Here is a 24,641-nt window from a genome sequence, read left to right on the forward strand (position 1 = left end):
AAAGCAACTTGTGATTTTTAGGTTGTAGCAGCTCAGTTTTAAAGCCAGAGTGAAGATACTGGTATCATATGAAAGTAGAAAACCTAATGAATCCATCGGTATGAACTATGTCACACTAGCTTGTCGAGAAGGAGGCTAAATAACCATACTTGCCAACCTCCAGACCTTAAAAAAAGGGAGGATTTCTAAACCAAAGCTTGGGGGTCAGGTCTGGTCTGGTCTTTGTTTCCTGCATTCTGATGACTTTAAAAGATTGAAAATAACAAAACAATCAGTACACAGCATTTTTATGTTGAACTTTTGATTTCACCTTTCACTACCAGGAAAGAAAACGGAATAATTCTCCCCTCTGGTGTGAACTTGGCGTGTGAATCTCTGACATAAACTAATGCTGGAGTATTTTCTTTCTGTTAGTTCTCTCCGTCTCTCACTCACTGAAGGTCCTTTCAGACACAACGTGACAACGCCACCACTGACCTCAGAAACAAGTCATTTCCACGTCTCGACGGCTTCTCCCTGCATCTAACTTTGGGCGCTTCACGCTGTGGCGAGCGCAGCTTAAACATGAGCTCAAACTGCGCCGTGTCGCGAGCATAGACTGCTCTCTTCCGCCGGGAAACGACAGTTGGTGTAGCTCTATTGTCGTCCGGGTGGAAACAAGTAGGGACTTTACAAACTGTTCAGGTCCAGAAACAGGCTGAGATAATGAAAAGGAATAAACGTCATAGTCGAGTCAGCACACTGACACAATGACAGCTCTAAGGTACATTTTCATCAGATTAAAAATGTACGATTAATCACAATTCAATATTTTCATTGATAGACAGCCCTTGTTCATGTATGTTCAGATCTCTAGATTGTTAAATAATACTGTATGCAACATTTGATTTTCACTATATGGCCAAAAGTATTGTGACAGGCTCCTTAGTTCCAATGAAGCAGCACACAATAGAGTCAACAGTTTGTCTCTTTCCTGTTTCAACGTTAGCTTCTGTTAGAAAACTCATAAGATGAGTACCATCGACTGTATGAAATATGGACGTAGTCTCCCATAGGTTTTCTGAAGAGCCGCTCCAGCCGTCGCCATCTCGTTAGTGCAACACGTTCTCATCCCAACCATGGATGTATTATTAAGAGAACTGGATCTGGAGGCGGGGCCCCGGTCATTCCTATGAGAGTGTCTCGTTGGAGCATGAAGCCTAAATGGCTCGACTTCCGTCTGGAAAAGTACCCGGACTTTGGCAGAGTAGCGTCCGCTCGGTCACATGACTCGATCACGGGGTCCCGTCGTCACGCCGTGGTCACGCCGTGGTCACGGCTTGGCGCTCCAGCCTCGGTCTGGGTCTCACTCACATGAACGGAGGAAGGGAAATAACTCTGGATTCAGCTGTCAGTTCATTTTACAACTTTAAAAACATATGTTTTTAAATAAGGACTATTAGAGTGTTCATACTGGGAAGTTGATTCACCTCAAAAAAAATTATCCGCTGAGTTACAGACGTCTCTTTCCCAATTCAAGTCTATGGGAATAAGTATTTTTGGGTCCAATGGCATCACGTGACGGACATGGAAGTTGTAGTATCGCCGTTTGGCTACTACGAAAGTCGGGATCGACGACCGGCGCTCTTCCTGGAGGCTTGATCCCAATTCGTCACCAGAAGCGGTTAGTGACATTTGGATACATTCATAGACATCCGTATTACGACTATAAATACTTCACATCACCACAACACTCTCTGTATGTGAATCACGTTCAAAGCGAGCGTCTTATCACACACTAACAGATGTCCTGATGGCTCCATTAGATCTCTCTCTCGGAGTGAAGTGTTTAACCTTTCCTCAGATTGACTGCATCCAAACACACACTGTCATGTCTTTAACTGCTTCTTTGTTTGTCTGAATAAGAACATCGTCGTCTCTCTGATAACACGGCTGCAGACCGACCGACACCTTGCGACTTCCCTGTACCCTCCGCGTGGCTGCAGGGAGCCCGACGCTAAGTAGAAAAAGTGACGCCATTTATAGCAGGCGGGGACATTTTACACCTCTAGATCTGCTTGTAGGCTTTGCCAAAGCCTCGATAATTAATAAGACAATTATATCCGAGAGAGAAAGACGAAAACACGGATTTGAGAATGTGAGATTTCTGCTGCTTCTCTCAGTTTCACACGATTATTTATTCACCGTGAAATGTTTTCAGTACGAACATATGCTTCCACACGCTGCCGTAAAAACTGTGATCTGATGGATCATTCTGGTGTTTTACAGCTTGGGTCTAGTTATGTCAATCATTTTATCATCAGTAATAACAACGCTAACACAAATTATAACGGGAAGATTGACGCTAAAATTCACATAGGAATGAATGAATGAATTTCCGGTTGACTGGCATACGTACACGGAGTTATGTGGAAACAAGGCGTAAAGCTTTATAGTGTACCCGTCCTCATGTTACTTTGAATCACATCATGCATGCAGTTGATCATTTAAAATTAGGGCTGTCAATCGATTAAAATATTAATTGCAATTTAATCACTTTTTTGCCTGTTCTAAATGTACCTTAAAGGGAGATTTGTCAAGTATTTAATACTCTTATCAACATGGGAGTGGACAAATATGCTGCTTTATGCAAATGTATGTATATATTTATTATTGTAAATCAATTAACAACACAAAACAATGACAGATATTGTCCAGAAACCCTCACAGGTACTTATGTATAATGCATATGTAGTATCTGTACTTACTTATGTTTAATAAAATATATAAATACATAAGTATAAAAAATAGATAAATAGATATGAAAAATAAAACTGAAAGGAAAAATGAATAGATAAATAATAAATATAAAAAAATAGATAAATATATTGAAAAATGTAAATGTAAAGTCTAAAATACCTATAAAAAATAAAAATTAAAAATAGATAAATAAATGGAAAATAAAAATGCAATAGATAAAAAATGTATAAATAGATAGATAAATAAATAAATATAAAAAATATAAATCAATCAACAAATCAAAACAATGACAGATATTATCCAGAAACCCTCACAGGTACTGCATTTAGCATAAAACAATATGCTCCAATCATAACATGGCAAACTGCAGCCCAACAGGCAACAACAGCTGTCAGTGTGTCAGTGTGCTGACTTGACTATGACTTGCCCCAAACTGCATGTGATTAAGATTGTAAAGGGGAGACTCGTGGGTACCCATAGAACCCATTTACATTCACTGATCTGAAGGTCAGAGGTCAAGGGACCCCTTTGAACATGGATATGATTATTTAACCTCCTTCATGACGAGCTAGTATGACATGGTTGGTACCAATGGATTCATCAGTTTTTCTAGTTTCATATGATACCAGTATCTTCACTCTAGCTTTAAAACTGAGCCGCTACAACCTAAAAAACGCAAGTTGCGTTAAGTGGCGTTAAAACCAATTTGACAGCCCCAACATTCACCTCTGTTCTCAGAATGAGTCGATGATAGTGTAAAGCATCTTTGTTTTGCAGTAAATGGTGCATCACATTAAAAACCAGTGGAATGGTCCTTTAAACAGCTGCTGTGTGGTATCTGTATCGTTCCCTGCTGACTCTGTCTGTTGTGGAATAGCTTGAGGAGGCTCAACAAATAGACTGCAACATATAATTCGTGCCTCCGCGGCGCCGCGGCTCAGACTCATTTCCCATGTATAGGACGAGTGCTCGGCCTCGAGGGCTCTCCATTGTGCCGGGCTAATGGTGTGCATGTGCCACAAAACGGCTTCTCGTCTTCAAAAGAGGGCATATGTTCCCCGTTTCAAAGGCCCCTCTGAGCCATTTATGTCCGTCTTCCTTTCCAACAAACGGACGTCACAAAGTGCAATCAGTGGACTATAACGGCTGCCTGCGTGCCCAGACCGCCGATCCGGTCAAACGGGGACTTCATGGGAGTGTGAGAGGCTGCCCGACTCGTCCACACGTCTTCCTGCAGGGTCATAAACACAGAATGCAAAACGAAGTAAGGTTACAGGGAGAGCTCATCGACAATCCAGGCGTTTGATTCATCTTCATGTTTCCTGATTGTGTCATTTTTTTATAAGACCTTAAGGCCTTTAAGTTAAGGCTTGTAAACACCGGGGATGAATAAACAACACGACAATGTGAAATACTCACCTGTGAATATTATATGTCTAGACCAGGGGTCAGCAACCTGCGTCTCTTCAGCTCCTCTCCAGTGGCTCCCTGTGGATTTATAAAAAAGGAAATGAATAACTGTTTTTTGTTTACATTTTCATTTTTATTATCATTGTTGTAGGTCTATGGTACGACAGTACGACAGAGTATTAGGGCCATATTGAGGACAAAAATAAATCTAAGATTTCGAGAATAAAGTCATCATATTATAAAGCAGTACTTTTACGTGTTATTTTCTTTTTTTCTCGTAAAGTTTGACTTTGAAAAGTGATCAGTAAGGAAATAGTATCATACTTTATAACTCACAATAAATTTGAAATGATTCTGCCACAGACGGCTGTTCTACATAGAACCAACGATCTACGTGGGCGTTCCTCTTCTACATAATCAAACGATCTACGTGGGCGTCCAGTTCTACATTAACAAATGATCTACGTTGGCGTTCCTGTTCCACGTAAACTAACGATCTACGTGGGCGCTCCTCTTCTACATAAACCAACGATCTATGTAGGCGTTGACAGGAACGCCTTCTTTAATCTTTTTACGCGGCCTATCAGAAGCCTCCAGTTCTCAGGACACTGACGTCACGAGTGATAAAAAAAAAAGTGTTTATGTGTGGGAGGATCCCCTTGACCCATGTCTTCCTGCCACCTTTCAGATTAAAAGTTCTCCGACTTGCCAACAATATCAGCAATATCTTTCAAAAATGCAGACGCGTTAAATGTATCTTTAACATTAACACAGAGATAAAGGACAAAATGTATGAAAAGAGCAAGAGCAGATATTACCATCTCCAAAGAAAGTGGACGCTCGCTCCTCATTTATTCCAAAGCGTACATCACCGATATCTTCCTTTTCTTTTCACCCGGTGGATTTAGTATTCTTCCGCTGCGTTCTCTCGCTCGTGATAATTACACGCCGCAGTGAACAATCCATTGTTCCTCACAAAAGGTTTATTCACTGTCCAGTTATTTCAACTATGCATTTTAATATCACCCACACACACATTGAATAGCTATCCGCTGTCAATCGGGGCATTGTGGCAGTTTGTGTTTGCTTCACACTTGGCTGTAAACCTGTAATTAAAACCCTCGATGCAAATAAAAAATGGACACCAACTTTCAGCTGGTGGACACAAACACAAAGACTCCAGATGAATGATCCAGATGTTGCTCTGTGACGGCTGGATGTGGAAAAATGTGTTTCTGCTGAAAACAAATGGACAAAAAAAACTGTTGTTGCAGGTTGAACATACGCTTGTTGGGAGAACTTAATGTGATTTTAATTGGTGTTGAACTTTAGTAAACCTTTCAACTTTTCAAATATCGCCTTTTGGTCAGTGCTCCTCAGCATCGGAAACCGATGCACGGACTCTAGCGGGTGACCCGCCTGGTTCAAGTAGCCTTCTAGCTACTGCAGTGTTGCCAAGTTCGTTCAACAACGTCATTATTAGCCAGAACAGAATATGAATATTTTAAAAAATAAGAAAAACATCCGCACTCTGACAAACAAGGACGAAATTTTGTAAACACACCCTAGATCATTTTTACCAATATTTGTGATACAGCGTATCGCCTGTGTCACGTGACTAAAATAGCGCTGCAGAGATTTCCAAGTGTAAAATGTGTTATTTTGCATGTTTAGGAGCAGAGGTACAGAAGATGGAGACTAGAAGACAATTCAAACGTTTATTTGTCTTCTGCAGGAGTGAATTAAAGCTGAAAAAGAGTCCATGTGTCGCCTCCTTCCAATCCCTTGCAAACCAAATCCGTATTTTTCGTCCGAAATTGTCCCACGTTTAAAAGTAAATACAACCTCATGTTGTGTCAATCACAACAAACTTTTGTCCGTCATTAAAGTTTTCGGAACAGGTTTCAAATCCGTCAAAAGGCAAAAGAGGGTTGTTTGACCACTCAGAGCCACCGTCCGCCTTTGTCTCTTAGCACAAAGCACTAAATATAGAAATAAAAGAATACAGAGATGCATGGCAGGTGATTGGAGAACAGCTCGGTTTCGGGGATGGTTTCAAAACAAAGGATGTAGGAAAGATTAGACAGTAGTGATTGAGCTCTAAGTAGCTAAACGTTGGCTTCTTGCTAATTTCATTCCTTCATAAGCCCCGTGTGGGACTAGCGCTATCCATCGCACTCATGTGATCCACTCAGTTTTGTCTCGTATTACAAATTTTTGAATATAATAATAAAACGCATTGGACTTAGTCTGGAAGGTTTCTGTGTTTGTAACGTTTTTTATTGGATGCATACGAAAAATAGGGACTTGGTGTGCTAAGACCTTAACAACGGAAATTTATAAACACAACACAAACAATTATTCATTCAAATATGTTTTCCACAATTGGAATTGCAGATGAACCATGCACACGCCAGGAACCGCCGGCACTACACGGTTCCCGAGTCAGGTTTCACTCACGAGGAACAGAATCGACCTCTAAAAGACCTCTAACTGTGTGACAGAGTGCATCTACTTCTATACAATAAAACCTGTATTATGTGCTGTAAAATGTGTGAATGCTTCAGTTATATTTTTTGTAGTTCCACCCTCGTGAGTGTGTTTTGTATCGGAGAGCTTATGTACCAACACGGTGTCACCGAGTGTGGTTTAACACCGGTTCACACACCACAATAAGGCCACTGAGAGGTAAAGTGGCTGTGCAGCTGCTCGTGAAAAGGAGGAGGAGGAGGAGATCCTGTTAGTCTCTGCTCCGGATGATGATGCGCTGAAAATCACGGAGGGGGGGAGAACAAACAACCCCAGGCGGGCGGCTGCCTCCAAAGCCACGATCTGAGCCCGAAGCAGGTCAGTCCTTCATCTGCATCTCAATGAGGAATTTGATCACAGCTCAGCATTCAGAGGCGACCGGGGGCCGCCGCTTTCAGATATGAAAATACGTCTGGGAAGCAAATTAAAGATGGAAGGGGGAGAGAGAGAGAGAGACGCCAGCATGTTTGCTGTCTTTGATTCATAATCTGCAGCGTTTCTCCCTCTAGCTTAGTTTGTTTTTCCAGATGATAATGATGACATTCAAACTGGGAAAAAGAGAAAATGTCTGGAAGTGCTACTTGAAATTCGGAGTCCCTTGGCAACAATTTACTCCAGGCCCCGACTCTGTAAATATGTATAATCCTTGGTGTGCTCCAGGGAGAGGCCCGATCCAAGTCCTGGTCCTGTGGATCTCTATGAAGAAATCATGTCTAAAGGAGCTGCGGTGCAGTTTCTTTGGGAACACCAAATACCGACGTTTGGTGAGCGCCCCTCGCCATCGGAAACCGACACACGAAACTACGAAGCTAGTGAGCCGTGAGCATATGAAGAAGGAGTGGACTGATCGTTAGCATACCTGCTGTGGCGTGTAGTGTGGGCTGGTTTCTGCTTGCTACCACTCGCTGCTCCGAGTTGCTCGGCCCCTACCCAGCTCCCGACTCCGCGTCAGTCCCGTCGCAGGTGCATCTGGACGACGCTCAAGGGCATCGGTGGGCCAACGGTTGGCCTCGTAGTTCATTAAGGTCTCGTTAAAACGAGACGTAGGCCGATACACGACGAACTGTTAACAAACTTGACGAAAAAACAAACATTTATGGGGACATTGTTCCGTCGTCAGTCTTCTGACCACGCCAAAGTCCTCCCTTTAAGCGTTCAGGTTGGTCTCTCCGGCGTTCCTGTGTGGCGTTCCTCTCGCTCTCCCGCGAGTTGCTCAAATCGTTTCCTGCTCACCAACTAGGCCAAACCCCTAAGCCTCAGCAGCCAATCGTAATAGCCCAACCTTATGACTCAACTTATGACAGACAGTTAGACCGTGACAAATTTGTATTATTTATGTTGCAGCTAAGTGTAGGGGAAACACTGATTCATCATTTACAAGATTAAATGCCTTTTCACACCCTGACACGCCGTCCCTGGTCCGTCCAAAAATAACACAAGAGGGGTAGCCCGTGCGTCAGTCTCTGATGCCGACGGGCGCTGATTGAGCGGCGGTATTAGACGAGTCGGGAGTGAGAATGTGTCGGGACAAACCTGATATGAAAACGAGGAGTGATTCGGCCTCCCTCGTGTGGACCCAGCAGCTGTAAAGGTGACTCAGGTATCAGCTCCACCAGCTGGATCAATAAGTGATTGATCACTGATCAGAGAGTTGGGTCAAAACAAGCTTGAAAGAGACATAGAGCAGCGAGATATGGATGAGGGAGAGAGGAGAAAGTCTCACAGTGTTTCTTAAACAACACACACACACACTTTCTCACTGCAGCAGCCATCGCGGCGGGGAGTCGATGAGTCATCCCTGTAGCTTTTATATACGGGCGGCGCATCAATCACCCGCTCCTGATGGGAGCAGATGGCGCGTGGCGGCTCAACCAGCATGGAGAAGTGTGGCGGTGTGTGTGTGCCAGCGAGGAAGAACGGTTGGATGAAGGCTGATGCAAACAGCCGCCGCCCCCACAGACGGGAGCGCTCGGCGTCGATCCGCCGCCACAGAAACCAGCTGTGCTGCAGGTGCAACAACAGCAGAAGGAGGAGAAGAAGTGTGGGAGGACGACGGCGCTTTGATCGGAGGAATGTGTGCAACTCGTCAGTCGAGCGGGAAAAGAGGATGATGAAGCAGAAGGTCGTTGTGGTGACCCCGGTGTCACAGCAGTCAGTGGGGAGGCGGGTTGTTTACAGCTGGTACTCTGTGTGTGTGAGAGCCGAGCACAGCTGGATGTTTGCACATGTGTAAAGATTCAGAGGATGAGTAATTTTATATTTCTATATGTGTCTTGAACAGACCTAAAGATGGCTCACTGATGTGTTTTAAAGGAACAGTTCACTCACAAACAAATTTACGTAATACACCCCTCCCGAAGCTCTCTATGGTCCCTGAAAAAATGAAAGCATATACAACATGATACCAACGTTGTTTTCCTATTGGCTCACGAGCCGTCTTAAGGGCCGTACACATGCCGCGTTTTTTGCCCTCTCAAATCCATTGTTGTCGATGTAGACGCGCGGAAAGCATGCTCAAATGCGAGAGAGCCATACTTGCCAACACTCCCGATTTTGCCGGGAGACTCCCGTTTTTCATCGCCCTCTCCTGGTTTCCTCCCGGGGTCACGATTCTCCTGATTTATGGGAAAATTTACACACTTCACACAACAGTGTGTATAATCCCTACTTGTTTCCACCCGGACGACAATAGAGCTACACCAACTGTTGTTTCCCGTTGGAAGAGAGCAGTCTATGCTTGCGACACGGCGCAGTTTGAGCTCATGTTTAAGCTGCGCTCGCCACAGCGTGAAGCGCACAAAGTTGGGCTTTGCTCGATGCAGTGAAAAGCCGTCGTGGCGCGACACAAGTCATTGTAAATAACGGGTTTCAAAGCGCAGTGGTGGCGTTGTCAGAGACAGAGACGGAGAGAGAAATGGAGAGAACTAAGAGAAAGAAATAAACAAAGCAGGAGCAAAAATAAATAAAAATGGATGAATATTAGTTTATGCCAGAGAATCACACGCCAAGTTCACACCAGAGTGGAGAACTATTAAGTTTTCTTTCCTGAGAATTAAAGGTCAAATCAAAAGTTTGACATAAAAATGCTACGTACTTATTATTTTGTTATTTTCATTCTTTAAAGTCACCACCTTTTTGTTGCTGTTCTTTTATTTACCAGCCTGTCAAGTGATCCAACATATGTGCATTTCTCTGACGAATAGGGATTCAGATGATGCTGAAGGACACCGTCTCTCCACACACAGAGTGAGGAGAGGCCTGCAGGCAGAACGGCATCACCGACACATATCCACTCTCCGGTGCGTGACCTCCCGCTCAATGCAAACACGAACATACAGCAACAAACGTCCGCTTGGTTTTCACCCCTTCGGCTCCCTGCTTCATCTTTTCCTCTGACATAATTCAAGATGCCATTTTTTTCCCAGCCGGAGATCCACTTTCTCCTCGAATCAGAGATCAGAGCTTTTAGAGGCTCTGGGCGCGCGTGCCACAACCACACACAAAAAAAAAAAAAAAAAAGCGGGAAGCATAGTTCCAGGTTGGAGCTGACGGGCTGGATGTTGGTGGTTTGTGCTGATAGTGTCAGCGAGTGATTGAAGCTCTGGAAGGAGAGAAACCTTCATGGAGCTCGAGGAGGCGTCCCCGGGGTTTTGGAGAGGCGGAGCGTGTACTGTGAAATGTGGTTTGTTTCTCCCCGAGGGTAAACTTTTTTCGCTGTAATGCGTTTATGATATCAAAGTGATTATGTAATCATGCAGCCATACCACTGGGGCTAATGGGTTTTTCCTCCTACGTTCCTCTGGCGAACAGATAGTATCAGTGATGCTGAGAAGAGAATATAGACGTTCTTCCCAGTGAAGGTTAAAGAAGAGGAGGACACACTGCAGTTTGTGTGTTTTATTACCAAACTGCAGTAAAGTATTGACAGTTACAGTCTCTAAAATCACCGTATCGCTCTGTAAAGCAGGCCTGATGTCTACAGGGGGAAATACAGCTCAGTGGCATTAAAGGTTGAGTATCCAGATGTTAGAGTACATCTCACGAAAAGGGAAACTGTTGATCTGTCCTATCAAAAAGACACCTTTTTAACAATATAGATCATAGTTGACTTTTTCATGTTTTTCCCCAAAAAGTGCACATATTTTTCACACATTTTTTGGCCATTTTTCAGATTTTTTTCCACATATTTTAGGATATTATTGGCATCTTTTCCGGACATTTTCTACTCTTTGTTTTTCGGAAATTTTTCACATATTTTTAAGATATTTTTTTAAAAAAGAAATTCGCACAATTGTTTTAATTATTTTTTTCACACGTTTTTCCACATTTAAAAAAAAAAAAAAAAAAAAAATTCTTTTGAGTTTTCTCATATTTGTTGGACATTTTCCACTTTTTTTTTTTTTTTTTACATATTTTTCAAACATTTTTCTTTTTATATATATTCTGACATTTTTCAAATTTTTCTGATATTTTTTTGACATTTTTCTGATATTTTTTTTTTTTTTACATTTTTCACAAACTTTTGGACATTTTTCACATATTTTTTGGACATTTTTTTCGGACATCTTTCACACATTTTTGGGACATTTTTTAACATATTTTTCACACATTTTATTTTATTTTTTATTTTTTTTCCATACATTTTTCTGACATTTTTCAAATTGTTCTGACAAATTTTGGATATTTTTCGCATGGCATATTTTTTTAGACATTTTTCAGAAAGCACTTTTTCTAACAGTCTGTTTCGTTCACTTGTGCGTGACATGGACTGAAGCATCGTTGTACATTCTCAGTGTGCACTCCAACTTTTCCAGGTACTGCGTTTCTGCCCGTCTCCGCTATCAACGCACCAAAACCTCTGATCTCGTTAATCACTTCAAATGCAATTTATCAAACTCCCTGAGCTTTCAAGAGCACCGACCGCACGGCACTCAAAGCATCGTAATGCAGCATCGTAGGAAGCTGCTGCCTGATGACTACGATCACAAAGCCAGCTCCATGAAGAGATAGTTTCCCCAGTTTGGTGTGGAAGAACTTGACCGGTCGGCACAGAGCCCTTAACTCAACTTAAAAAAACACATGAAATCAGAAGAATGCAGCATTAGATTGTATAACACACCTGGTTTATTCATCAACCAGTTCTTTTAATTTTGCGTAATGAACTTTGACAAAAACAAGTAAATTCATTTTTTGGCAGTTATCTATCGTCTCTTAAGGCAAAAGTCTGTAAGACGTTCAAACAGGCAGTAAACAACGTAAAATAAAAACCCACAATTTGTCAATGTAACGTGATATGTCGCTGCAAAGTGCTGTCCCATTCATATTTATACTATTTCATCCCTTGCAGCCTCTCACACGGAGCCATTTACCAGGTGACATCAGTCAGGTCGCTCAGGGTTTAAAGCCTTATGGTGGGTTCAGACCAAGAGCGTATATTTTTTGGACATTTTTCACATATTCTTAGGATATTTTTGCATATTATCCAGACATTTTTTTCCTCTTTTTTTCTGACATTTTCACATTTTTTCTGATATTTTTTGGACATTTTCACATTTTTTTTTAAATTTTTGCACATTTGTCACATATTTCTACCACAGTTTTTTGGACATATTTTTCAGACATTTTTCACACATTCTTAGGATATTTTTGCATATTTTCCAGACATTTTTTACTCTTTTTTCTGACATTTTGGAATTTTTTTCTGACATTTTCTTGACATTTTCACATATTTTTCTGAATTCTTTCAAATATTTTTAAGACTTTTTTAAATTATAATTTTTTTTGGGACATTTTCACATATCTTTTGCACATTTTTCACATATTTCTCACACATTTTTCACACGTTTTTTTCAAATATTTCGGACATTTTTCACATATTTTTCTGAAATCTTTCACACAATTTTCAAATGCATTTTTTTTTACATTTTTCTTTTTTTTTAGAAATTTTTCTGAAATTTTTGGGGATATTTTTTGCATTGCATATTTCTTTGGACATTTTCACACATTTTCTGTACGTTTCTGTTTCGGCCATTTTTCATAAAAAACTTTTGTCCAGACCAAGAGTGAAGTGAACTTTTTTGCTCGGCCCAATTACATACAAAGTTAATACAAATAGGCGAATTTGCACCGGACGATGTTAATGGTGCAAAAACGCAACCCAAATAAGTGAGAAATTTGCGCAGCACTGTGTCGCAAAAACGTTGTTAAATCAGAAATGGAGGAAATAAATCTTGTATGTGTCTGTGGTCACCAGGAGCTACGATAGTCCATCCTATCTGTACAGAGACCGGACCAAACTAGAAACCACAGACTGTCTACGGTAGAAACAACAACGTCTCTAGATGACTTTATGTTGAGTGTTGATGGAGAGGCTGCAGAGCCTGACACTGATCCATCCAAACTCCATTCAGAAAACAAACATTTTAAAAGTTGTTTTCTTGTCATCTTGCAGACAGACCTGACAAAGCATAAATTCAGACTTTTTACAGATCAACAGCAGCTGGAAATTTATTTATTAAATTTCTTTATTTCTTTTATGAATTATTGGGATTTCTGCAGCAAACTTCTTGCCTCCACTAAGCAAGAAAAAAATAAAAAAGTCATCATCTCTTCGTTACCAAATGTGAATTGAACATGTTGTGGGACTGTGTGATGTACTGAAGGTGAGTCACGGTTTGACAAACTGATCAAAATGAATCCTCTGCTGAGTTTTACTTTTCATGGCAACAGCTGTAATTTTAGAGCTGTCCAAAACGCTGCTGCAGGAAGGAGACGGATGAAGGTCGACCAGCAGGAGAGAAGGATGGAGTGTACTGACGTGCTGTCACACACAAACACTGTTTCACAGAGCAGCACACCAAAACATTCTCACTACCAACTTTACAAACACCGCCGCTTGGTCAAAATAAACCTCCGCTTTCACAGGAAGTTAGGTTTAGGCAACACAACCACTTAGTTAGGGTTAGGAAACGATCGTGGTCGACGTTAACTTTATTGACTACAAACTCACATGAATCATAGAACTGACGATATCGATGAGTCACGTGACTAAAGAATGACGTGACAATATAAGTCAACGTTACTTTTACTTTACTCTCACGCTATTAATACTACGCCACTTGGTCCGACCGTCTATTAATGCCACCGGTAGGTTCACATTGGAGTTAGTTGGAAGCCAGGTTCGTCACATAGCCTACTGTTGCTGAAGGGCGCCTCCGTGCGTCGGTTTCCGATGCCGAGGACGGCGTTACAGCAGTCCTGCAAAGGGAGGAGTGAACGGAGCAGCATTAAATTGGTTGTAATCTGCACCCACACCACTAGATGGTGCCAAATCCTAAACACTGTCCCTTTAAGTATATATATAAAATCATTGAAAAACTTTGACAAATATTATTTTGTCCCCGTCTTTTTTTTATTATTATTTACTTATTTATTGGACATTTTTCACTTGGGATTTGTTTCGCATGTTTTCCGGACATTTTTTACTTGTTTTTTTTCTGAAATTTCTTTTAGATTTTCAAATATTTTACTGAAATCTTTTACATATTTTTAAGACATCTTTAACTTATTATTTTTTCGGACATTACCACATATTTTTCGCACATTTTTTTACACAGTTTTTTCACATTTTATGGACATCTCATATTTTTGGGACATTTTTCACTCATTTATTTGACATTTTTCACATAGTTTTTGAACATTTTCACACATTTTTGAAATATTTTCTGACAGTTTTTACATATTTTTGGACATCTTTACACATTTTTAACATATTTCTCTTTTTAAAAAAAAAGTAAATTTTTTTTTCAGACATTTTTCAGAAAGCACTTTTGTTCAGACCAAGAGCAAAGTGAACTTTTTTTACATACAAAGTTCAAATTCGCGCCGGGCGATGTGAACGGCGTGAATAACGCAACTCAAACAAAAAAAGTTTGAGGAATATTATTTTGTCCCCGTCTTGGTCATGATTGATCAGAACGTGTTGATTTACTGGCAGACTGAAAGCTTCAGACTGAAAGTTTGCTTCCTGAATCCTCCTTCGATTTCAGTCTGAATGGAGTTGTTCTTAAAACCAGCAGACAGTCCGACCATCCAGCTGCTCTGTACAAAGGCTGCTAATGGCACAGGCCTCTGCATGTGTGTGTGCGTGTGTGTGTGTGTGTGCGTGTGTGTGTGTGTGAGGGGGGGGATAACTTACAAGTGAACACACACAGCGCTCACACGGGGAGCCCATTTCCAAATGTCAAGTGTTTGTGAAATAAATGTCAACTAGCTCAGGGATGGGAAATCAAAGAGCTCCTTAGCGCCGGCTGCAGCCGATACGACACGAATCAGAAAAACGACTGACTGAAAGACCTCGAAAGAAAAAGGAGGAAATATCTCATTGATTTTCCTCAACTCCAACATGTCTGAAAAAGCCACATGAGGCGTGTTAAAGAGAGCAGACAGCGCTGTCCTCCGCGCGGCGAGAAGTCTTTGGAGAGCAGCTGGGAGGAGAATCTTTGGTATTGACGGTCTGTCAGGCGTCCCGTCTCGCTCTCATAATGTCAGCAGATTCGGCGGAAGATGCCGGGACACCATTATGACACGGCTCTGTGGTGGCAGCTGTCCCAAGAATGTGGCTTCATTCAGTTTTCAGACAAGAGGATCTCCAGCCGGCAGCGTCTGATCTTTAAAAGCTCCGTCTGTGATTTCTGTTGGCATCAAAATACCAAGACACCTGGAATATATACAGTAAGACCCGATCTCACAGGAAGGCGTATAAATACCACGACATTACACGGACATTTCACGTGTCATGAGTACGCATTTTAGCCTTTCTGCAGTTAGGTTTAGGCAAAAAGGCTTAAAAGGCTGAATTTTAGGGTTAAAATAAGTATGTAAACTAAGTAAACAACGTAACATAACTATGGAACACATGACAAACATCACTAACGTTATTTACAAAACAAAACACCGGTCAACAACGGTCTTGAACCCCGGTCTCCTGGTTAAAAATCCGGTGTTTGGTTAGGCTTAAAATAAGTACGTAAACTATGTAAAATATGTACGGAAACAACGTAATACAATTAAGAAAAACACGTCACTAACGTCACTAAAATATACGTGACAAACATCACCAGCGTTACTTACAAAACTAAACACCGGTCTCCTGGTCAAAAGTCCGGTTCGGTTGGGCTTAAAATAAGCATGTAAACTAAATAAAATACGGAAACAACGTAACAAACATCACTAAAAAAACTTGACAAACGTCACTAACATTACTTACCAAACAAAATACCGGTCAACAACGGTCTCAAACACGGTGTAGTGCACCAGTCCCACTAGCTTCTGGACATATACTCAGATAAATGAATGCATTCAGGATAGTGTAATTTCAAAATATTAATTCAACCAAGGTAAAACAACAATAATCTTATTATCTTTCAAAAACAACATACCTCACAAGGCTTCGCAGTTGTAGTTGTTGGGTTTAGGACGCAAATTTGTTTTAACGCCACTTAACGCAACTTGTGATTTTTAGGTTGTAGCGGGCTCAGTTTTTGAAGCTAAAGTGAAAATACTAGCATCATATGAAACTATAAAACCTAAAGAATCCATCGGTACCAATCATGTCATACTAGCTTGTCGTGAAGGAGGTTAAATAACGCTCCAAAGTTACTCTACATTTTGTGAATGCTACACACCTGCATGAAGGTGCAGTGTTGTGTAGTGACAGTGGTGATGTGACGTTTTCCCTTAACCTAACTAAGTGGTTTTCTTGCCTGAGCCTAAGTCAGTGACCGTGACGTTTTCCCTACAGTGACTACATCCACTTCTTTTATAGTAAAAAAGCCACCCATCAGTGTGTACAGATATAGATACAACTTGTATATTTAATAAGAGTATGACTTTGGATGTATTCTTTGAGTTCATCATGGATTATTGATGCCCTGAAAACACTCGTCTGCCTCTTGTTGTTTTGTGGGTTTTTTTTGGAGAGTAGCTGGTTCCCTCTTTCTTTCTCCGCCACTAAAACCTGCCCTTCATGCCCTACTTTCAGTCTAATCCCAACACACCAGAGACTTCTGTTAGATCTGTGTGATGTGGCTGAGTGCATTGCAGCAATTCCCAGCAGCTCAACTCTGCCCTCTAAGGTGAGAAATGTGGTTACTGTAGGTCTCTGTCTATCTATTCAAACTCCTTAAAATGTGACATTATTCTAACTATTGGCAGTATACATACTATATTACTAAAGATAAGTCATTAAATCCTGTCCACCTGCGAGTGTCTCTGCAGGTAATCAACCCCCCGCCGCCCCTCCACCTGGCTGTTTCAGGACTAACTTCTTCTTCTATCGTCACGCTCTTCCATCCTCTGCTCGCTTCCTCCCCCTCCTCCTCCTCCTCCTCCTCCCTCTCTGTGTGCAGGATGACTCATTGTTTTCAGAGTTTCCTCGACTCACAGACACATTGATTGGAGTCGGTTTATTTCTCAGCTCTGTGCCGTGGGGACTCCTGCATCCTCGCTGTACTCGTCGGCTGGGATGTCACCGATCGGCTCGTCACGCCGACATGTTGAAGCCCGTCTGGGGAGCCGAAGTCTAACAATCAAAACAGCAGCTTTTTCTTAAAGACACAACTCGTACAGAGAGTTCAGAGCCAAGCTGACAAAGATTCAACGTTTTTTAATTCAGCCATATAAGAAACACAGGAAGTGGTTGGTCACCTTGGACTGATTGTGTTTTCTCCTTGGTTTCTGCACCTACAGTTTTTTGCGATCGTCTATTTCTATCACAAAGTCAATGAAAAATGTAAACTTTAAGTCTGTCAATCGATTCGAATATTTAATCACAAATTAATCACACATGTTTTATCTGTTCAAAATGTACCTTTAAAGGGAGATTTGTCAAGTATTTAATCCTCTTATCAATATGGGAGTGGACAAATATGCTGCTTTATGCAAATGTATGTATATATGTATTATGGGAAATCAATGAACAACACAAAACAATGACAGGTATTGATCCAGAAACCCTCACAGGCCGCTACAACCTAAAAATCACAAGTTGTGTTAATACGTTAAAGAAATTAGTGCCGTTAAAACGATTTTGCAATAATGCGTTAACTTTGACAGCCCTAATAATAACATATTTTTCAAAAAGCAGCGTGTCCTGCGTCAATCTGATGTACTGTAAATTATGATCATACACTGCCAAAATAGTTTTAGTGGAAAAAAAGGAAAATTATGATCTTTTAAATTGATTAACATCAATAAATTTCAAGCCAGATACTGTACAGATACTTATATTACAATATATATACTGACTAAATTAATTGAAATTGCAAATCTAAAAAACTGCAGCCCAACAGGCAACAACAGCTGTCAGTGTGTCAGTGTGCTGACTTGACTATGACTTGCCCCAAACTGCATGTGATTACCATAAAGTGGGCATGTCTGTAAAGGGGAGACTCGTGGGTACCCATAGAACACATTTACATTCACACATCTGGAGGTCAGAGGTCAAGGGACCCCTTTGAAAATGGCCATGACAGTTTTTTTCCAGAGGTCGCAAAATGAACGTGCATTACACTTAAGGGTCCCGGTTTGGGGGTTTGAAAATATGGTCACCATATGTTTGTGTCCACCGGATGAATTAAGTCCATTATTCTCTTTTTTTTAGCTCTAGTTTTGGTCCCCACCAACTCCTGAGGGAAACATCTGTCTCTTTAGCTCCCAGATGTTCCACTTTCTCTAACTAAATGTGTCTGTTTGTCGCTGAGCAGGTAATGTAGTTTATTTTATACAGCTGCTGTTGGAAACACTGAGACTGAACCAGACAGTGAATGTGCCATAAAACTCCCAAAACTAGGAGCTAAATGAGGCTGAAAAGCTCCGTAGATCTGCAGAGCTGGAGACAAATTGTCTTTGATTTCGGCACCATGAGCACATTGTATTTAAAACTTGACCAAAGAAAGATTACTTTTCCATCTAATCGTGTATTTTTTCCAGCTTTAACCGCTGACACTAAGCATTACGTTTTCAGCCTGAAAAAAGAATGACGGAGAACAAAACCGCTGTGCACTCGGTGTTCGAGCCGTCACTTCATTCCTGTCAGATGTGAAAGGTGTCGCAGCGCCCTGCTCTTCATCAGACGGCTAAGAATAGCAGCGTTTAGATGAAGGTGTGACGGGAGGGAGGTTTGGAGGAACGGAAAGTGGAGAGAGAGTGCAAGTGTACCTGCTGTAACTGTGAGATCAGAGTTCCTGCAGGAGGAAAAGTTTCAGAAATGGTGGCGAGCCTGAAAATAGGATATAATAGAAGATTCAGTGAAAGCAGTGTGAATTTCACTTCAGTATTTTATTTTCTCCAGGGAACACTGCAGTGCTCTTTATGGAAACATGAAACATGAACCACCCCCCACCTCCATATACTGTAGGTCACCTGGTATTACTGCGTTCATGTGATTACAACACAGCCAATCTCGGTCTGCAGGTGAAAATCTGAGATAATATAATAATGCATAAACACATATTTGTCTTAACGCCATTAACGCAACTTGCAATTTTGTGTGTGTAGTGGGCTCAGTTTTAAAGCTAGAGTGAAGATACTGGTATCATATGAAACTAGAGGATAAAGGAGGTCTTTGTCTCTTCAGAGCCATGCAGCGGAAGAGACACAACAACATACAAATACATCAATACAAATATTCATCACACATTTAGAGCTCAGAGGAGTTTACATCTTCATGTAGAGAAACATCATCATCATCATGAGCAGTGAAACAGACACAGGACGAAGCGCCACCTGAAGACACTCAACATTTACAACTCACGAGACGACGTCAAAGTACCGCCCACAATGTTTGATTGACAGCTGGTCTCTGTGCAGTGAAGACATGACGCAACAATCAGCAACAAACACAGAGACTAAACGAGTTTAAGAGCTAAAACCAAGCGGGAACCTCCGGTGCTGAGCAGTGAAGCCGATGCAGAAGTGCCAACAAACTGCAGTTCCTCTAACGGCCACTAGAGGCTCTAAAAGAGAGTCAATCCCCACAGACCTCCATGTTAAAACTGTACAGCAGAAATAAACATGTTTACAGCCTGGTACAAAACAACTGTTCTGTTCATGACGACTGAATATTTATATAACTCACCCGTTTAAATTATATTAAAGTTATGCATAATTAAGGGCGTGGCCTCTTTGAGTGACAGGTGGGCGCCGTCACAGCCGCTAGCCAGCTGCTAGGCGTCGCCTCAGCTAATTCCAGTCATTGAGCTCTCAGATGTGTTTGGGGAGAACTTTTCATGCAACATCAGACGTAGTAATGGCTTGCTCTGCGGGGCGTCGGATGATGGTCTGGATGACCTTGGCGTCCGCATCGGTCGGTTTCCAACAGGATATCAGAAACTGTCCTTGTTTCACGGTAACTTGGCTAAATCCTGGAATAACGTTACCGGACAGAGCCATTCAAGTCCCGTTCTAATTAGCGATCTGACAATTTAACCCTCTGTCCCTTAAATGACTTCTGTCTGGTTGAGTTTACACAACTCAGCAGTGGCTCCAAAATTAAAAAAATTATAATAAAGTCCAGCATAGAGAGGCTCAGTGAATGTGGTCTGGACTCTGTGGAGGAGAGTCATGGTTTCAGAGACGCTGTAGAAGGACAGAATACCTGCACTGTGATCCAGATACACTCCTACTCTGGAGGACCGAGGACCTGAGACGGGAGTTCGAACACTGTTGTACTGAAATATATAACTGTTATTGTTACAATCTAACACCCAAGATTTGTCATTGTATCCAAATCTACATTCACCCCCTGCTCTGCTGATACTCTTGTATGCAACTGCTACATCAACTCCTCTCCTCTCCACCTCCCAGTAACAACGTCCAGTCAGACTCTCTCTACTCAGGACCTGATAACAATCAGTGAATCTGTCTGGGTGACTAGAATTAGACTGTGTTTGCCATGTTAATGTTGCTTTTCTGTTCCCCTCAGATAATAACAGCTGTGTGTATGCTGTGTTTGGATCCAGTGTGATTTCTCGTGAATATTTTAAGAATCCAGCTCTGGTCTTGGGCTCTGGTTGTGACAGTAAAACATCCACTTCAGTCACTGTCTGTGAGACGTTTGTCCATTTCTCTCTCAGAACGTCCTGTAGTTTATCTCTGACTTCTGACACAGCCGCCATCACGTCCTCAAAGTAGCTCAGAGGACGGATATTGATGCTGGATGTAGACTCGCTGAGTGGTGACAGTGAGGGGTAGTTGATTAGAAACTGGTTGTGATCCTCTGTGTGTGACAGCAGCTTCAGCTCAGCGTCTCTCCTCTTCAGCTCAGTGATCTCCTGCTCCAGCTTCTCCTGAAGCTCTTTGACTCGACTCACTTCACTTTTCTGCTGGGATCTGACCTTCTGCTTCACATCACAGCTTCTTTTCTCCATGAGACGGATCAGCTCGGTGAAGATCTTCTCACTGTCCTCCACTGCTTTATCAGCAGAGCGATTGACAGCCTCCACCTCCTGTTGGAGCAGCTTCACATCTTTCTCTCTGTCCTGGATCCTCTGCTGGATGTTGAGTCGACTCACCTCCAGCTCTCTCTGCCTCTCGGTCCTTTCTGCTGCAGCTGTGACGGTGTCGTGGCCTTTATGTTCATCCACAGAGCAGAGATAACAGATACACTGCTGATCAGTACGACAGAACATCTTCATCACCTCATCGTGACGAGAGCAGATGTTCTCCTGGAGCTTCTTGGAGGGCTCCACCAGCTTGTGTTTCTTTAACGGAGCTGAGTCATAATGAGGCTGGAGGTGTTTCTCACAGTAAGAGGCCAGACACACCAGACAGGACTTGAAGGCTTTCAGTTTCCTCCCAGTGCAGACATCACAGGCCACATCTTCAGGTCCAGCATAGCAGTGATCAGCAGGAGCAGCTTGGAGTCCAGTCTTCTTCAGTTTCTCCACTAAAACTGCTAACATGGTGTTTTTCATCAGGACAGGCCTCGGTGTGAAGGTCTGCCTACACTGAGGGCAGCTGTAGATCTTCTTCTCATCCTCTCCATCCCAGAAGCCTTTAATACAGTTCATGCAGTAGCTGTGTCCACAGGAAGTAGTCACCGGATCCTTCAGTAGATCCAGACAGATCGAACAAGAGATTTCTTCCTGGTCCAGCTGTACTCCTTGCTGCGCCATTTCACCTCTCAGAGACGACTGTCTGAGTCTCACTTCCTGAGAAGTGAAACTAGTTTGAGCTCTGATCTAAACAACATGTGCACTGAATGCAGCCTGTCAGCTCTCACTGCACCACCATGTCGGTTACACCCATCTTCAAAACTGTAGATCTGAAGGGGAGGGAACGAGGGAATAAGAGGACAGAGTGCAACTGGGTGTGTTTGAGAGGAGGAAGAGGAGGGAGGGGTTATCAGGCTCTGCTTCATTCCAGGAAGAGGAGCGGCACTTTGTTTCCTCAGTTACAACAGAGCCTCGGTTAAAACACGCTCTTTAGTTGTGAAATACTTCTCGGGTCGTATTTGTGACGAATCAGAAGAAATACAACTCTCACAGCTCCAGTTCAGAAATCTCTGAGTGGGGCAACTTTCAGCTGCTTCCTCTTTTGACGGACAGTCTCAACGAGGCAGCGAGCAGACTGCCAAATGCCACCGCAGGAAGACTAGAAATCTACAGTTCACAGGCATATGGTGCTGTTTACGCAACACCACTTGAGTTTACTTGTGCTGAAGAAGCACATCTGCTCTGCACGGCTATGTGACCATGTATGAGCGAGAGCTGCACCCACCAGACCACCAAACCACCAAACCACCAAACCAACACGCCACGGCTCAGTCTGAAGGAAAGATTAACCAACCAGGATAAATATTTCTTTATGAAGCTGTTTCACGTAGCAGTGACTTAATACAGCTCTAATCCAGCTGTAAAGAGTGATCATTAAATATTGAGGCGGATATCAACCAGGGTTTTTGTAGTAAACGAAAACAAAAACGAAAATAAGTAGAGAAAATAGTGTTAGTGAACTGACTCTAAATAAAAACTATATCAAATATCAGTACTAGGGCTGTCAAAAGTTAACACGATTATAACGTGTTAACGCAATTTCATTTTAACGCCATTGATTTCTTTAACGCATAAACGCAACTTGTGATATTTAGGTTGTTTTGGGCTCAGTTTTAAAAGCTAGAGTGAAGATACTGGTATCATATGAAACTAGAAAAATAATCCAACGGTACCAACCATGTCATACTAGATTGTTGTGAAGGAGGTCAAATAACGCTCGCAATTTTGGTGAGGAAAAAACTGCCATGGCCATTTTCAAAGGGGTCCCTTGACCTCTGACCTCCAGATGTGTGAATGTAAATGGGTTCTATGGGTACCCACGAGTCTCCCTTTACAGACATGCCCACTTTATGATAATCACATGCAGTTTGGGGCAAGTCATAGTCAAGTCAGCACACTGACACACTGACAGCTGTTGTTGCCTGTTGGGCTGCAGTTTGCCATGTTATGATTGGAGCATATAGTTTTATGCTAAATGCAGTACCTGTGAGGGTTTCTGGATCAATATCTGTCATTGTTTTGTGTTGTTAATTGATTTACAATAATAAATATATACATACATTTGCATAAAGCAGCATATTTGTCCACTCCCATGTTAATAAGAGTATTAAATATTTGACAAATCTCCCTTTAAGGTTTATTTTGAACAGATAAAAAATGTGCGATTAATGATGGACAGTCATGCCATTAATTAAATATTTGAATCGATTGACAGCCCTAGTTTCTAACCATCCGTAAATGCAAGGTGTATTTCCTTGCGTTGAACACTAGAAGGCGTTAAATTCTCTCACGTCTTATCACTGTTCTACATAAAAACTCTCCCTGTGCGAACACATAGAGGTTATAAAACATTAATGGTGACCGTTGACCTGTCCATCCATCCCCCCCCACCTCCTCCAGGCTTGGTGTTAAACATCCATCAGCGTTGATCTGGTGTTTGTCGGACACTGACGACGTTTTCAGAGGTTAACTCCATCAGTCGTTCCTTTCATGACTCTGCAGCAGCTCACCTCGGGCGTCCGTCCTCCACCCACACAACCCTTTGAAGTGCAAACCGAGAGGCTTTGACAGCACTTTTCACCTCCACCTCTTACTGCTTGTGTGTGTGTGTGTGTGTGTGTGTGTGGAGAGAGAGATGTATAAAGTGAGAGACAGATTGATTGCATTTTATGTGTGTGTGTGTGTTTGCTATAAAATCTATTCCCCTTTCATGTGAAGGACGTCTAAAGCAAATAACGTGTGTGTCGATTTTGACTGTTTGTGCAGCAAAGTATTTCTTTCAAACTATGGATAATATAAAGTGTTTTTTATAATAAAAGAGTGAATAGCTGCTCATAGAGTCCTCGCTCTGACACAATAATGTAAAGGAGGTATTTATTTCCCTTACCTGCACTCGGATTTATGTTCTTTCACTGAGCTTTTTATCACACTGAGTGGATTATTGAATACAATTTTGAGGTTTATAAGAGCAAAAGGTTGCACATTTCCCACCGTTGAATGCAGTCTGATCTCGCAGAAGTACGTGAAATGACAACGAATTCGTCATGTACCGCCGATTGGGCGGTGCCCTTCAGCAACGGAAACCAACGTACCCTTTAGAGACAGCATGTGACGAACCAACTAACGCCAGTGTAAACCCACCCGTAGAGCATGTGACGTAGTATTAATAGCGTGACAATCTGGGCGGGAGGTGGACGGGTCAAACAAACACAAGACTTTCAACCAGGAGACCGCTGTTCGTGTCCCGTGTGAAACTAAAAGTAACATTGACTTATTTGGTCATGTCAGTCGTTAGTTATGTGACTCGTTGGTGTCGTTTGTCTTGTGAGCCACGTGAGTCGTTAGTCACGTGACTCGTTAGTATCGTCAATTCCATGAGTCATGAGGCATTTGTCACGTGACTTGTTG

At 42.0% G+C, this 24,641-nt stretch overlaps 1 protein-coding gene across 1 annotated transcript; it reads right to left on the reverse strand.

Moving 5' to 3' along the window:
- Positions 1–1,618: 1,618 nt before the first annotated feature.
- LOC119498451 (E3 ubiquitin/ISG15 ligase TRIM25-like) lies at positions 1,619–22,701 on the reverse strand. Its single transcript, XM_037787415.1, has 3 exons — positions 19,622–22,701; positions 5,022–5,027; positions 1,619–1,629 (listed from the first exon to the last, which is right to left on the reverse strand). Exon 1 carries the CDS (start codon positions 21,852–21,854, stop codon positions 20,178–20,180), a length of 1,677 nt encoding a protein of 558 aa, XP_037643343.1. The 5' UTR covers positions 21,855–22,701; the 3' UTR covers positions 1,619–1,629; positions 5,022–5,027; positions 19,622–20,177.
- Between the last annotated feature and the right edge of the window lie 1,940 nt (positions 22,702–24,641).

This window comes from Sebastes umbrosus, chromosome 12, assembly GCF_015220745.1.
Source record: "Sebastes umbrosus isolate fSebUmb1 chromosome 12, fSebUmb1.pri, whole genome shotgun sequence".
Lineage (NCBI taxonomy): Eukaryota > Metazoa > Chordata > Actinopteri > Perciformes > Sebastidae > Sebastes > Sebastes umbrosus.